Source organism: Boleophthalmus pectinirostris, unplaced genomic scaffold, assembly GCF_026225935.1.
Source record: "Boleophthalmus pectinirostris isolate CB_2022bp ecotype Guang Dong unplaced genomic scaffold, ASM2622593v1 HiC_scaffold_4, whole genome shotgun sequence".
Taxonomy (NCBI): domain Eukaryota; kingdom Metazoa; phylum Chordata; class Actinopteri; order Gobiiformes; family Gobiidae; genus Boleophthalmus; species Boleophthalmus pectinirostris.
This window is the reverse complement of record NW_026571353.1, coordinates 8,566,042-8,583,672: the sequence shown is the minus strand read 5'-3', so window position 1 is coordinate 8,583,672 and position 17,631 is coordinate 8,566,042. Positions and strand designations below refer to the sequence as shown.

At 39.1% G+C, this 17,631-nt stretch overlaps 1 protein-coding gene across 1 annotated transcript in view; it reads left to right on the top strand.

The window, feature by feature from the left end:
• Window positions 1–7,407, top strand: part of LOC110163802 (whirlin-like) — a 345,556-nt gene extending 338,149 nt beyond the window's left edge. The window contains exon 16 of the mRNA XM_055161486.1: window positions 7,231–7,407. Within this exon, the coding sequence (XP_055017461.1) occupies window positions 7,231–7,407 (177 nt within the window). The remainder of the gene's footprint in view (window positions 1–7,230) is intronic.
• Window positions 7,408–17,631: the final 10,224 nt, after the last annotated feature.

The window sequence follows — 17,631 nt, the reverse complement described above, 5'->3', positions numbered from 1 at the left end:
TGCCACCCTCCCACGTGACAACGAACTAAAGCTGCTACAATGATGACGCAGCAGCTACACCTATGACGCGTTTGATGTAGCAGAAGGTGCTTCACACCCGCCCCCGTACTCCGCTCCACCACCTCCACCCCACCTCCACCCCGCCTCCACCCCGCATCGACTTACAATTCCCACATGAACACCTAAACAAAAGCTACAGCATAAGCTCATTGTTCTACACTGCAGTGTCCACGATATAATAAGTTAATCTACTAGTGTTTTTAATACTTTACCAATCAGTAATGTTCAGCTGATGTTGATGTGGTGCTTGAGCTTCGTGCTCCTCCAAGTCCTCGTCTGATTCCGGGTCCAGCACATGCGGCTGAACGCGCTGTATCACCATGATGAATAAAAGTTTATTCCTACTGCTGTCAGGGTGCACGTCTGTCTCCCCCTCCCTCCCTGAGATGGGCGGAGGATAGTTATAGTTATATTAATTATATTAATATTCATTCATTCATAGTTCCTGGTCTGTGACGCCTCCAAGAAATCAGTAAGATTTCATAACTATTGTGTAATGGATGTTCCAAAACCCAAATTGTGCTTGTTTATGTGCAGAAGATACAATGTGAAAAGAGTTATTTTGCATGAGATGGGCCCTTGAAAGACAGTTGGATGGCACAGAACTTCCTACAACTCAACAGTTCCAAATCTGAAATAATTTTAATCAATTCCCCCCAATCCACCTCTCGCTCCCAACATCATCCCTGCTCCCACAAACCTCGCCATCATTTTTGACTCTCACCTCAACTTCCACCGCTTCAGAAAAGTCACACCCTCCTGTTCTCCACCTCCGCACAATTAGCAAAATCAAAACTACCCTCTCCCGGCCTGATCTTGAAAAAGTCATCCACACGCTCATCTTCTCCTGTCCGTCCTCTCTGGCCTTGACTCCAAATCCATCTCCCGCCTCCAAATGGTTCAGAACGCAGCAGCTCGGCTCCTCACCGGGTTTACCAGACATCAACACATGACCCTGTTTTACTTCTCTTCGCGGCCCGTGAGTTTTAGAATTGATTTGAAGAGTTTACTGATCACTTTTATAGCTCGTTTAGGTCTTGCACCAAATTACATTTCAGAACTTTTAACCCCATACGAGCCTCCCACAACCACCGATCCTCAGGCAGGTCCCAAAGTCCAGGCTCTGGACGAAAGGTGATGGAGCCTTTTCAGTCCGGGCGCCGTGGCTTTGGAGTGACCTGCCTGAGGAGACAAGACTCACACCATCAATATCATCCTTTAAATCACTTCTTAAAACTCATTTTATCGGTTGGCCTTCCTTTAACTGGTTTTACTTTGATTTTATTTTTTATTTACTTTTTATCTATTTCTTTTTATTTATTTATTATAATTAACTGGATTGTTTGCATCATTGCCTGTTTTTGTGTGCCTTCTGCATGGTATTTTTATGCTTTTTGTATTGGCAAAAGGAGATTGGCAGCTGCAGCGTATATATATATATATATATATATATATATATATATATATATATATATATATATATATATATATATATGTAAGGCATGCTGACACTGGTTTAGTCTTGCTTTAGTCCTGGTTTAGTCCTGGTCCAGTCCTGGTTCAGTCCTGGTCAAGTCCTGGTCCAGTCCTGGTCTAGTCCTGGTCCAGTCCTGGTTCTTTGCTGGTGTAGTCCTGACTATTGGCTCAGTGATTGTGGTGTATATATTTATACTCCTCTAATGTTTGTGACTCCCCGCCCTGGATCAACGCCAGAAACGCTCAAGACCTCTGGACAGGCAAACACTTCATGTTTCATACTATCTGTTTTTAACTTCTCTGCAGACTTTTGTAAGAGAAACTAGAGTCCACATGCCTCTTTCTTCTGCAGGGACACAGCCTGGATTTAGTTTAAAACAGTTTTACTCTAAAGCTGCTTTCTGAGTGTGTATGAAGCCGTCTCCATCTCGAACTCAGAAAAAAGTTTACACTACAAGCTAACGGAGCAGTGAAAACTCATGAACAAAATAAATCCTCAGACAAATCCTGAACAGAGAAATATTCCCTGTGTGACAGAGTGAGAGACACGGGGGAAATAAACAGGCAGGACGGCGGCTTCAATTAAACTCAGAATTGCTATTATTGGCGTGTCTGCATCACATTGGAATCGTTTTAGTAGAATCCGTGCTTCATCAAAAAACTATTATTTTTCCCACCTCCCATTTGACAGAAATGTATTTATATATGTTACACTCAGTGGTGTAGTGAATGTGATGAATCCTGCCCACCTGAACCAGGACTAAACCAGGACTAAACTAGGACTAAACCAGGACTAAACCAGGACTAAACTAGGACTAAACCAGGACTAAACCAGAACTAATCTTGGACTTGAGAGTGAGAGAGAGAACCCCGAGCTCACGGGGCAGGGGCATTTTCATGGAGATAGAGTCATTTTATGCTGTACTGTAGATCATGCGGCCAAAATAATATCATCACCATGGCGATAACCCGGTCACTCCACTGGAAAAGTTACAAAGTGCACCCTTAAGTTCTTTGTGTAACGCATCAGTGGCCCAGCTAAAAGAGATGATATTTCGCCTCCCACCAAGACACTCCTTCAGTTCTGAGAGGAGGTTTTTCGACTGAATAGAATTGTTTTGTTAGAGAAGTGACTCAGTGGTCTGTTGAGACCTCTGACCAGAATGTTAAGAATGTAGCTGTCGTTTTCATCCCACTTTAAAGCTCCTATATCACACAGAATGGACTCAACTTTTGGTGAAAATTAAATCACTGTGTCTAATTTGAACGTTTTTTTCCTGTGAAAAGGAAAGTGCGCCATTAGCATGCTAGTTGGTAAACAGTGCTCTGCCCACTGACATTTGTGAAAAGCACTTAGCGTAAATTCTGTACTATAAGCCGCTACTTTCTCTCACACTTTGAACACTTTGATTCTTTGTTTGGCACATTGTTCATTCATATATACGCTTTGTGGTTTGGCAACACGGCGGATACACGCTAGCCAGGCCGCCGCCACCTAGTGCCTCCACTCAATTTTATTTCTCTCCAGCAACTACGTTAGGAATCAAAATACAATAGATGATTTGCAAAAACCCCAGAAGTGCAAGTTCAGGCGCCATCCAATCAGCGAAGAGCTATATATTCAGTGTTGTCAACGATTCCCGAGATCGAGGATTTAAAGCCGGAACAAAGAGAATGTTTGGTGAATTTTCTCAAGGGGAAAGACGTTATTGCCCTTCTTCCTATGGGATTTGGGAAAAGCTTAATAATGGTTAAATGATAAAAAGTACCCGCCTACCTTCGAGCAATGTATTGAATTGAAATGAATTCTAAGGCTGCGAGGTCAGACAGTTTGTACGAAGGGAAACGAAGTAAAACCGGCTGATGAATCAGGTTAGATATGTGCAGAAAACGCTGCTGTCTGTGCGGTTACACATGGATCTAAGGTTAACATGAAGTTGCTAGACTAGCCAACGGTATTGTCAGCACACTCAAATAGTTTATCGCTGTGTGACAAAAATAATGAATGATGCTAAATGAACATTAGTGATTGGAATACTTCTTGCCTGTATGTGTAAATGACGAGAAGAAACATCTCAAACTTCAGCAGCTGGACATCCACTCATACCTGATCTACAGAACTAGCCCCGCCCCCGGGAGAGTTTGAAATCTACAGAAATCCTATGAAACGCTGAAATGAAGGCAAAACAGGACAGCGGCTCTTTCTGCACGGGGAGAGACGAGGATGGAGCGCTGAGCAATATACTTACTTGACTGTGTATTGAACAGTTATTTTGGGCTTCATGCTCACACTCTTCATGGAAAACACACGAAGAAATGCAGATAATGGAGCTTTTAAGTTAATGGCAATTGATGTGGCTGTGGAAGAAGAAAACAGAGTTGCTGCACGTGAGTTTGGCATCAATGAGTCGATGGTGAGGTTTTGGCGATGGCAGCGTGACGAACTGACTTAATGCAAAAAGACGACTGTTACGACCCAGCTCGTTGGGGTCAGAGAAGTAACAAAAAACCAAGATGGATAATGGAATAAATGAAATCATGTTTAATTAACAGGGATGTAAAGGTAATTAAAATATATACAGAAAATAACCTAAACTAAGAAACAAAACAACAGAATTACACAGTATGTGCCACAAAACAGATCGCGTAAGTTTACACAAAAACGAGTGGTAAAAATAAGGGATACACACAAAACTAAAAGAGAAGTGCACCAAAGTAAACTACATAAACCCACAAAGAGAATTGAGTGATAAAATGAAAATGAAAAAAAGCACAAAACAGAACTAAACTAGTGTCTCCACAAAACAATCAAAGTCAGACACATTCTAGTACAACACAAGTGACTGACACGAAAGAGACACACAAGAACACATTGAGGTGTGGCCTATATATATATATGTATATATATATATATATACAATTTTAAAATTTTGTTAATGTGGCTTATATTTAGCTGCGCTCAATAGTCTGAAAAATACGGTATATACTCATTGCGGTGAATAATTAGGATGTTCAGAATGCATTGGGTAAGTCAGCAATAAATAAAGTTCTGTTTTTCATGTTTTAAGACTGTTACAATGCACTATGTTACTTTTCAGTAGAGGGTCCAGGTCCTCACTTTCTGGTTTCTATGGAAATGTGATTGCTCTGCCTGGAATGTTCCACAGTATGACTTTAAACAGCTCTACCTGACATTTAATCAATTACAGGTAGGTTTAGAGCTCAAAAGTAACCTAGAAAAACAGGCATTCTGACTGTGAGCGGGGTCGCCTCTCCACAGATCTGACCTGGAACTCCGTCTGGTTGGGTTTCCATGAAGATAGAAATGTTTAATGTCATACTGTGTAACATTTCAGACAAATACAATAACATCTCCACGAGAAAAGTTACACAACGCACGTTTAAACCTAATTTTAAAGCATCTGATAGTTAGGAAGTGCATTGATAGCATGCTAGTTGTTCTTAGCTTCACCGTGATGATCTTCCTTTACTCTTCACATTCTCTTTACAATATGTGTCATTTCTACTGAAGCACGACAAACGCCTGTTACAATCTGTCTCGTTCACTTGTGCGAAATGCTGATAGTAGAAACCCCGGATGAATGCCTTGCTTCGGGGCACGCGGGCAGGTGACATTGAGTGTGACAAGAATGTTAAGAATGTAGTTGTTGTTTTGATCCCATTTCGTGTTATCCTTGTGAGTTTTAAGCCATGTTGTAATGCTTGAAATCGTCCAAATGATTCTAGTGAAGGTGTATGGAGTTTAAAAACACAGTGGAGCTTCGTGTATTACCACATGACATCACAAGGCAGCGTAATATGAGCCCTAAGAAGAAGATTGTTGTATATCTTTACCAACGTTTTCATTTAGACATCTGTGGGTGGAAAAGTCATTATACAAGGACTATGTAAATGGGGATGAATTGGGTCTTTTTTTTACCACTATTATATTTTTATTCACTATTTTTTAAAATTCAATTCTTTTGTGTGATAGGTCTTCAAATTTTAAAAAGTTCAATTGAGTGTTCTTTGTAATCTTTGTAAATGTTCCTGAGTGTCTACAAAAGAGGCACATGCAATTTTATTTTCAAAAACCGTTCAGTGTTTTTGCACTTAACAAGAATTTCATTTTATTCAAAGTGTGTGTGAGAGACAGGTTTTCATGTGTTTCTAACTATGACTTGGTTTTGGTTGGGTACGACCTGTGGTGCATATGAATCGTAGTTTTGCGTCAGTGAAGTGGCAGTATGTGGTGGAAAAAACTTGAGAAGAAAAGTACAAAAATACACAATGTAATGTTGATTCAAATTTCCATCAAAAATGCAGTGAAAATTTACTAAAGGAAGGCACTTTTCTGACAGATTAAACCTTCATTTAACAAAATAAAGGTGCTGTAATTTATTATAATCAGTCTAATCACAGGGAGGCAGATAATACTCCCTACAACTGTACAACAGTTCAGCCTTATGGAACAGATAATACTCCCTACAACTGTACAACTCAGCCTTATGTAACAGATAATACTCCTTACAACTGTACAACACACACTCACCTTTATGTAACAGATAATACTCCTACTGTACAACTCACCTTTATGTAACAGATGTACAACTCACCTTTATGTAACAGATAATACTCCCTACAACTGTAAACAAACTGTACAACTCACCCTTATGTAACAGATAATACTCCTTACAACTGTACATCACAACAGGTACAACTCACAGTACAACTCTTTATGTAACAGATAATACTCTCCTACAACTGTACAACAACTCACCCTTATGTAACAGATAATACTCCTACAACTACAACTGTACAGTACAAAACTCACAACCTTTATGTAACAGATAATACTCCCGTACAACTGTAACAGATCACAACTGTACATCAGACAGTATATACTGTACAAGATATTCCTTGTACAAGTAACAGATAATTGGCCTTTGTTTACATTATGGTTGCCTGGTAACAGTTATGGTATACATATATATGTCGTATCTGCTGCTAGTGTCCAACCAGGAAGTAAAACTATAAAGTTCCTCAAAAATAAAAGAGTTTAAAAAAAAAAAAAATCTATATAAGACTAGGCAGGATAAAAAAAAATAAAAATAAATATTAACTATGTTTTAGTGAAATGTGTAGCTTAAAACACCCTTGGGCTGTTTTCTGATCTATGTTATAATGTTGGTCCAATGAGGTTCATTTAGTCTTCTGATAATTTATGTTATTAGGTTCTTTTTTCAGACCAAGAGTTTGTTATAATGTTGTTTCCTCATCATAAACAGACCTGGAGTTGTGTTTTGTTTCATTCACATGTTTAACACACTAACCCTGCAGATTTAGGCTGAGTTCTTCCCTCAAACTGAAAACACTCTAAACAGCGAAACACTTTAAACTCCATACACTTTGACTAGAATCATTTGGATGATTTCAGCCCTGGAATTGTCAATCTCTACTGAATAAAAAGTAGCTGTTGATTCAAAAGTTGCTTCATAACATCACAAGATGGAACAGAGTGTTTTGAGCTTTGGAGATGTAGCCAGACTAATAATAAATGGTTACTCAAACAGGAATGAACAAAACAAAACATAACTCTGTGTTTTTGACGAGGTACCAAGATTTTTATCATGACTATGCCAATTCCTATGCTATTCCTCTTTTAATACTTTCTCTCTTTTCCTTTACCCACAGAAAGGAGGCTCCGCCCATAACTGCGGTCAGCTGAGGGTGGGTCACGTGATCGTGGAGGTCAATGGCGTTTCTCTGAGGGGGCGGGAGCATAAGGAGGCCGCCAGGATCATCGCCGAAGCCTTCAAGACCAAAGACCAGGACTACGTGGACTTCCTGGTTCTGGAGCCTGGACTTTAGAGACACTACAACAATTTACAATAATCAAAATAACTGTTTTATTTTGAAAGGACAAAATGGAGGAAGAAGGGTTCCACTGTGATAAGATTTGCACATTTTAGATTTAGAGAATTTATTTACACTTAGAAAAGCCAATACTGAAGAATAGGTAATAGAATATGCCCTCACTGAATAACATGAACTGTGTGATTTTGTGTTTTGATATTTTTATCAACATTATATCACTGTACAATATATTCCCATGCATAGGTGACAAAATATTTACTACAGGTACTATCTTACAACACAGCGTCATAATTAGAAAAAAAAAAAAAGCATAAACACTTTAAGTGTATTTTATTTAGTTTTATTATTATTATTTACTTTAATTGAAAAAGTGTTTTATGTAATTGCTTTCATTGGTAGAATAACTATTGGTTTAGGGTACTTTAGGTACAAGTATGAGTGAAAATCTAGCTGCATTTTATAGATTTATAGAAGTTATTTTTGGGGTAAGATAATACTGGAAAAGAATACTCTTTAAGGGGCCATATTGTGCTGTTTTCTGATCAGCGTTATAAACTTACCTGGAGTTGTGTTTTGTTTCATTCACACATGTTTAACACTGAAATCGTGCATATGTGGTTTGCAGAAAGTGCTCTGCTGTCTTTATAAACTCCATACACCTTCACTAGGAGGATTTCAGGCCTAGAATTGCCAATCTCTACTGAACTAAAGGTAAACAGGAGATTTAAACTTAAAAACTACCACTTCATGACGTCACAAGGTGGAGCAGAGCATTTTGAGCTTTGGAGATATAGATAATTAATAATAATTAAGGGTTACACAAACGTGTGAATGAAAAAAAACATAACTCCAGGTATGTTTGGGAGGAGGTAACAGCTTTATAACATGGCTTAAAGCTCGCTAGTTCGTTTTGTCGGATCTTTAAATATTATACCAGCTTTTTCCTCCTTTGTAATAAAACCCACACACTTAAATTAGCCACATTGCAGATCCAATGAAGTTAATCTAAGGGTGCTTTCACACCACTAGTTCAATTATTTGGTTCTTACCAGGAAATAAAATTGTTATTATCTGGTCCACTTTCACACCTACCAACCAACCAAAACTGGTCTGATTGACGTATATCCAAGGCTCCTGCACATAGCGGGTTCGACTGCATGTGGATGTTGACTCTCTCCTGCATGCCAAACCTCTTGGAAGCGAGGCCAAGATGCACTGTCTCACCCAGTGGCCTTCTCCATGGGGTACAGATGGCTTGGACTGGTCCTTATACCCCCAAGCGGAGGCCAGACCCCAGCAGATACAGTTTCTCAAATCCTGCCTAAGAGCCTCCCTGGCCCAGGGAGCTCGGAACTCTTAAACCTACGGAGCACCAGCCGTGGTCACACCCCTAAACCCCAGCCCAGTGCGAGCACACAGGGCTACCTGGTTGATCATGCCAGTAGCATATGCTTGTCTCAAAGATGAAGCCATGCAGGTCTAAGTCCACACAGCTGGTACAGTGAAACTGTGAATGGCTCATTAATTAAATGAGTTGTGATTACTGTGGTCACTCTACCGTTACTTGGACCTCGTTTGGCCACAGTTAGTGGTTCGCCCCATGTCATCTTCACTCACCACCAACAGGAAATGAAATAATTAGTATCCCCTCCCATGATGCATTTCGAATAGTTTGTTTGGACCCCCTACAGTCTATGATTTGGATCCAACGAACCCAACTAACTAACTTGAATGGAGCATATGGAGCACACCAGATGCTGTATGTGTGAAAGCTCCCTAACAACAGACATGATTAATTCATTTAGTTCATAATGCAATGTTTAAGAGTGTTTTTTTTGTTTTGTTTTGTTTTTGGCATTAGCTCCGTGTACACATTACTGCTGTGTGCTGTCTACATCTAATTATGAAGCAATTTACCATGATGGCAAAAGTCCACGCTGATCTCTGAGCGTTGTGAAAACTGCTTATAAACTCATCACAGTGAATAATTACAATGAAAGGAATGGGTTTGGAAAGTGAGGGACAACAAATTGGATCACTGCACTGCTGTTTCTAATGAACTAGTTTCGTGTTTTATAGTTTGAAGCCAGTAAAAATCAGGTACAGCGCGTCTAACTGTCAGATTGTAATGTTTACAGAGTGCAGGGAGCAGCTATCTTGTGTTTTCATACTCGAGGTACGAAATGTTCTCTGAGTTTCCAAATAGGAATTCTGAGATGGAAGCATGTTCTTGAATTTACAACTAGGAATTTCAGGACAACTATGAATACACCATCACTGCACCATTTTATTTTGTAAGCAAAATACATCAAGAATTGTTATTAAATGTCCTATATTACACAAAATTGACTCTTGTGAGCTGTGAGTCATTTTAAAACATTGTTACCTCCTCAAAAACATACCAGGAGTTGTGTTTTGTTTCATTCACACATGTTTGAGCAACACTTTATTAGTCTATTTCTCCAAAGATTATAAAGCTCTGTTCCACCTTGTGACGTCATGAAGGTAGTTTTTAGGTTAAGGCAAGACACTACAGGCAAACTCATTTTTTCAATTTTGTGTTTTTTGGTTAGTTTGCTCTCTTAACTTAAAAACTTTCATGTAGAAACAACCAAAACATCTACTCAGCTCCGAAAGATGATTCAATATTTATCAGTTTCTAATATAATTCAACAAAAAGATCAAGAAACTGAAATCTTGCTCTTTTCATGTTTCTGTTTTGAATCCCAAAAGTCAATTCTGGCAGTTTTCACACATAAAATGCCTTATTTTTATATGAAAAAATTACACGATGAAAAACTTGTAATACATTTTCTTCTTACTTTTTTGTGAGTAAACTGCAGGAGAAGTTTTTAACTGATGTCTCTAAATTTAAGATGTGGTGGAGTCTCACATTCACAGTTACTTTTTAGATCAGTACAGCTCAGCAATTCCAGGGCTGAAATGATCCAAATGATTCTAGTGAAGGTGTATGGAGTTTAAAAACACAATGGAGCACTTCATGTATTAATGCATGAAGTCATAAGTTGGAATGTTGTTGTTGTTGTTGTGACCTGAGCCGTCTTTCATCGTCGTTTTCTAAGTTAGTCCCAGGAATTCTGCAGCTCCTGTGAGGTCTGTCCATAGAGTTCCCACATGGAGACCTGGTGGTGCTCGCTGTGCAGGGCGGGTGAAGAGGTGCTGTGTTGTATGAGGGGTTTGGTACGGAAGCCGAGAGGGGTCACAACAAACGCAAACGCCGCAACAAATACAAATGCGACAACACGACAAAAAGTCACAACACACCAAAAAAAACACAACGGAAATGACGGCGGGACTCTATTTTAATGCAAACGCCGCAACAAATACAAACGCCACAAACGCAAATGCCGCAACACATTAAAAAGCCACAATACATCAAAAAGCCACAACGGAAGTGACCGCGGGACTCTATTTTCCGACAGACCGATCAAGCGGCAAGTGAAGAAGAAGAACTACAACGTGAAACGAATAATGATAAAACAATAAACTACTTTTACTTACGTTTCCAACTTCTCCGTTCCTTTACTTCTCACGTTGTAGTTCTTCTTCTTCACTTGCCGCTTGATCGGTCCGTCGGAAAATAGAGTCCCGCGGTCACTTCCGTTGTGGCTTTTTCATGTGTTGTGGCTTTTTAATGTGTTGTCGGCATTTGCGTTTGTGTTGTGGCATTTGTATTTGTTGCGGCGTTTGCATTAAAATAGAGTCCCGCGGTCACTTCCGTTGTGGCTTTTTTGGTGTGTTGTCGCATTTGTATTTGTTGTGACCCCTCTCGGCTTCCGTAGTTTGGCCACACCCGGAACACGTGTCAGTGATGTTTGTGTCAATCCAACTAAGTTACGAGTTCAAGAGTGGATTGTATCTGAGCCAGAGTGCACCTGGTGTCTCTGGGCAGCTGCAGTTGTTCAGTGCTCACTTTTGGGACAGGATCAGCTGAGTGTTGAGCCCAGTTGTGCTGCCATATATAGGTGTATAAGCCAAATCCCAAAAACTCTGTAACTGTCCTTATAGACCTTTTTCACAAAGGCTGGAAGTGCCGCAATGTAGGATAAACACAGCTCCAGGTTAATGCTTTTCTATGGCAACTGATATTTCCTTTGGGGTTAGCAACTAGATCCAATATGTGATACTGTCATGAAAAAAATGTGGGCAGGAAAAATGGAAAAAGTCATAGTGGGACAGTTTGGGTGACCGCCGTCCTTATAGACCTTTTTCAGAACAGCCGGAAGTGCCGAAATGTAGGATAAACGCAACTCCCGGTTAATGCTTTTTTTATGTCAAAATATCTGTGGAAATGTCTCATGTATTTTCCACCAGTTTCAAAAATCTGCCCCATCACCAAATCCAAATCTTCGTCCAACAAGGTCCACAAAGGACATAGTCTGTCCATGAAGAATTTATCCACAACTATCAAGGTAAGAAAGACAAAAACGTAAAGGTGAACAACGAAAAGTGAACTACTCCTGAGCAAAACTAACATTATGATCATAAAGAAACAATAGTTCACCAAGTAACTTGTCAGTTCAAATGTTACCGATGTTCACAGATTACATGTCTAGCATTTAAAACTGCACAAAACTCTCTGACTATGCTAATATCTACATCATGAAATCGATTTTTTATTTTAATTGTAGAATCAGTCTGAGTTCACACGTTACTTATGTTTTATTCATGACTATAATGTTAGTTTTGCTCAGGAGTAGTTCACTAATGTGTCGTCGTTGTTCACCTTTACGTTTTGGTCTTTCTTACCTTGATAGTTGTGGATAAATTCTTCATGGACAGAATATGTCCTTTGTCAACCTTGATGGATGAAGACTTGGTGATGGGGCAGATGTATAGCCAGGCTGGCACCACCTAGTGCCTCCGCTCGATTTCATTTCTCTCCAACGACTAGGTCAGGAATCGGAATACACTAGACAGTTTGGAAGAATCCCGGAAGTGCGAGTCCAGGCACCAGCCAATCAGTGAAAGAGCCATACATTCGTGTTGGCAACGATTCCCGAGATCGAGGATTTAAAGCCGGAACCAAGAGAATGTTTGGTGAATTTTATCAAGGGGAAAGACGTTATTGCCCTTCTTACTATGGGATCTGGGAGAAGCTTACATCATGACCAAATAGCAGTGATTGGTTAAATGAAAAAAAGTACCTGCCTACCTTCGAGCGAACGACTCCTAATGCTGTGAGGTCAGACAGTTTCTACGAAGTGAAACCGGCTGATTATTGTTTTATCATTATTCGTTTCACGTTGTGGCAGATTTATGAAGCTGGTGGAAAATACGTGAGACATTTCCACAGATATTTTGCCCAAGAAAAGCATTAACCGGGACTGACATTTACCCTACATCGCATCCCTTCCGGCTGTTGTGAAAAAGGTCTATTGATGTTGGTGTTGTCAATGCCTATGATTTCTTTGACCTACTCTTCGCACAATGTCTCTCTGATGTTACGGTTTCTGTCCGAGGAGCGGGGGACGGAAGTATTTAGCTCTGGAGACATTAACTCCACTGACCACAAGTTGGAATGGAGTGTTTTGAGAGAAGAACTCAGCCTAAATATGCAGGTTTTTGTGTGTTAATGCGTGAATGAAACAAATCACTCCAGGTCTGTTTGTGATGAGGAAACAACATTATAACATAGATCAGAAAATAGCGTAACATGAGCCCTTGAATAACTAGTCTGCTGCGTAAAACGTGCAGTGTACAGTATTTGAAAGCGGCTCTCACACTCGCTCATGTCTGTAGTATCTCACATTGCAGCCTCACACAGAACCAGCTTCCTTATCTGGCTCTGCGCGGGGAATCGTAATAACACACGAGAACTGCTTTGGTCTTCGCTTTGATCCAGCTCCACTGTGACAATAGAGAAGCCAGGAACATCTGAATACATAAAATATGCTAAAAAGTTAAAAGGATCCAACTTTGGAATACGGATAGAGAATTCAGTCAAGTTGAAATCCTCCATGGGTTAAAACAACTCTTCGATTCCATGGAGATGAGTTAGTTTGTTGTTATCAAATGCCAAATATAGATTATAATTACAATTTAAGGTCTCTGAAATGATAAAGAAATACTAGCACTCCCTGTGGGATTTTGAAGCTGGCACTGTGGAGGGTCTGTCACCTGCTTGATCCTATAGATATATCATTACTCTGTCTGAAATGTTCCACAGTATGACATTCAAACATCTCTATATTACCTTTATTCGATTACAAGTGGTTTTAAAGCTTAAAAATACCTAGAAAACAGGTATTCTGACTGTGAGCGGGGTCGCCTCTCCACAGATCTGACCTGTAACTTGGTCTGGTTTGGTCTCCGTGAAGATAGAAAGATTTAATGCCATACTGTGAAACATTCCAGACAAAGCAATAACGTCTCTATGGATTAACGTAATTGACAAACCAAAAAAAGTTACACAGTGCAAAGATTTGGATTTTGAATTCCATAAATATTACCAATCTGTGTCTCAAATGAAAGGAGGAAGACGCGTTCAAATCAAATATATCTTTTACTAGTAACAACTGTAATGCTGATTTATTCTTAATTACAAAAAAAACCCAAAAAAACACACATACACACACTGTAGACGAGGGCTGGGTATCATTAAGAAGTTGCTGATACGATACATACCTCGATACATAAACCACAATACGATACATATCTTCATTCAGTGAGCTTACAATTTAATATGATATATTTTAAAAGGCTTAATCATGTCTGTGATACTAAAAGTCTTTGTTAAACCACTTCTTGTGCAAAGTGAATATGAAACACACCAATCTTAATCATCAAAACAGTGAAAATGTCAAATGTGTTGCTTAAACGAGTTTCCTTCCATTAAACAAGCAACAAAACTGTAGCACTGTAACAAAATAATTGAGTAAAATAAACCAAAAAATACTCTTGGTGATATATCGATACAGCAGCCCGTGATATCGGTACTGTATCATCACATTAAATGATACGATATATCGATATGTAAATATTTTTGCACACCCCTACTGTGGACATGATGACCAATTCAAATGGAGTTTTGGTTCTCAAGATGATTATCCACTCTAAAAGCAGAAGGAGTCTCACATGAGTCTCTCATTTGTGTTGCCAGTTTCAATACTGAAATCCAGTTGGTTTAAATCTAAAATGCCTTTCTGTGATCTGAACGGTCACTACCTAAACCCCGGCACCTGCAGCCAGCCACGCAATACTGAGAAGGAGGAAAACTTATCTGCAGGTTAAAGGTGCTATATTACGCAAAATGGACTCTTGTGAGCTTTAAGCCATGTTATAATGTTATTTAATCCTCAGAAAACATACCTGGAGTTGAGTTTTGTTTCATTCACACATGTTTGAGTACAGTGGTCCCTCGTTTATCGTGGAGGCTACTTTCTGCTACAGCCGCCTAACTTCTCCAGATGTCCAACTTTTTGTGTGATGGTACATCTTCCTCTGCCTTTTGGGTGCGACCGCAGGAGCCTTTGTCGGTGTAGAACGTTTCATCGACATTGTGGGTTTTGTCAGGGAGGAAACTTGCAAACATACAGCACTTCAGAATCACACTGCTAGAGATCCAACATTTATGTAAATTTGAGAAGCTAAATGTGTACTGTACAGCAAGGAAACACAGCATGAAGGAGATTAATTGACAATGGTCTACAGTCTCATAGCCAATCAGGACGCAGGGAGAGGAACCGAATGAGTGTTCATATACTGTAAAAAAAAAAAACGAGGGATGACTGTGATCCTTTATTATTAGTTTATCTACATGTCCAAACCTCAAAGCTCTGTTCCACCTTGTGATGTCATGAAGCGGTAGTTTTCATGTTAAGAGCTACTTTTTATGTTTTGTTCAGTACAAATCAAAGCAATTCCAGGAGTGAAAGGATCCAAATGATTCTAATGAAGGTGTATGGAGTTTAAAAACACAGCAGAGCACTTCCTGTATTACCACATGACATCACAAGGTGGAATAGAGCGTTTTCAGTGTGAGAGAAGAACCCTAATATGTGAATGAAACAAAACACAACTCCAGGTCTGATTGTGATGAGGAAACAATAGATCAGAAAATAGCATCATTTTGGCCCTTTAAGGTTCTGGCAGGAGTTCAGAAGAATTGATTTAATTTAATATTCAATGTCCGTTAAGACTCCATTTTGATCTGACTTAATGTGGTTAAAAGCTCTCTACCTTATTTTGCACTTTCAATGGAGAGTGGTTTTAAAAGGAAATCTTATATTGAACCATGGCAGAGATACAAGAGTCTGGGATCGTCACAGGCAGTTTCCACGTGGTTCTTATCCAACGATGCCCGTGATTGGATAACACCATCTTCCCCTGGCATTTTCTTACAGTTAGTCATCCAACAAAATGTCTTTTCAATTTTACAATACCACTCAGACTCATTTATATTAAAAAAATAGCTGCTTTTATAATACAGGGTGTCCCAGAAAATTTGACATCATTTCGCAGGCCAAACTTTTTTGCAATTCTTGTTGATATAACCTTAGATTTTCACAGAATGTATAGAAAGATTTTATGTTTAATGTTTTATTTTTGTTTTGTTTTCAGGTTGAACCATTCACTCTTAAAGAGAAGAGTCATTTTGCGTCTTGGAGTATGCTCTTCACCCAAAACTGTGCAGCCTTTAATGCAAAATTTGGAAAAACTTCACCAACTGGCAAAAAAATCTGGACTTGGTACCAAAAATTTAAAGAGGCTGATTATGCAGGGCTAAAGGATCTGTTAGACCATCATCAACATCAGAAGAGAAGGTCAAGCAAGTTCGTGAAACACTCTTGTGAAGCCCTAAGAACTCTTTAAGGAGAACAAGTTTGGAAACCCAGATTACTTGAATGACGGTTTAGCATACTAGATCCTTTACTCCTGCATAATCAGCCTTCCTCTTTAAATTTTTAGTACCAAATTTGTTTGCCAGTTGGTGAAGTTTTTCCAAATTTTTCATTGAAGACACACTGCAGTCTTGGGTGACTACTCCACAAGGTAGCCACAGGGTCTTGAAAGTCTTAAAAAGGTCTTAAATTTCATGTTCCTAAATTAAGGCCTTAAAAAGTCTTACATTTTTGTCCAAGTCTTATTTTTTTCACAAAGGTCTTAAATTTCATTAGCCTATTTTGTGTAAACTCAACCGGCTGCAGTGCAATGTTGAACAGAGGGACGGAAAAAAATAAAAACAACAACGTGAAATCGTGAATGAATCGTGAATGAATGTCTAATGTGGAGTTTGCGCAAACAATACTTTGGTTTCTGGCTCCGGCGGCAATGAATTAACAATCAGTACAGTGGAGGAAGATGTTGGATGGATCATGGGAAAGTGTACGTTTAATCCACAGTGACTCTTAGATTCTAGATATAGTACCGTAGTTGTGTTTTTCATTATTAGAACTGGATCTGGTGTTTTGCATAATGGGTGCAATGTTGGTCTTAATTTTCATTTAAGTGGTCTTAAAAAGGTCTAAAAAAATGTCTTAAATTTGTGGTAGTCAAACCTGGGGATACTCTGTTCCAAAGAAAATGACTTCTCTTTGGGAGTGAGTGACTGAACCTGAAAACAGAACAAAAATAAAACATTCAAAATCCTGATCTGTTTCTATACGTTCAGTGAAAATTTTAGGTTATTTCAACAACAACTGCCAAAATGATTGTTCTGCGAAATGATGTCAGATGTTTTGGAACACCCTGTACCCTGTAGTGGGTGCTTCAAGCTTCAAGTTAATGGTGCACGATGTCACTCTTTTTGGTGAGGGGTCCACTATTTGCTTGTTTCTGTGGACTCATTATTGGTTTGCCTGAAATGTTCCCCAGTACGGCATTATTCGTATTGTTCGGCAAATCTTCTAGGTGTGTTTCATTTAAATCAAAAAAATAATAAAAAATCAGACCTGTCTTTCACCTGTTTGCATCACCTGCTAATCTCCATATACATACATATTTAATGCCATACAGTGGAACATTCCAGACAATGCAATAACATCTCCATGGAGACAAAAAAAAAAAAAAGGATGCACCTACTACCAGAAAAGTTACACAGTGCACCTTGAATTAGTCACTCCCACATACATACAGGGTCAGTATAGATTTATGTATAAAAGTATATTCAGGATCATTGTTTGGTTTCCTTGGTTACCAGCTCTATTTTCTATTTTTATTCTGTTTAATTGAGGTTAAACTACAATTTTTTCATTT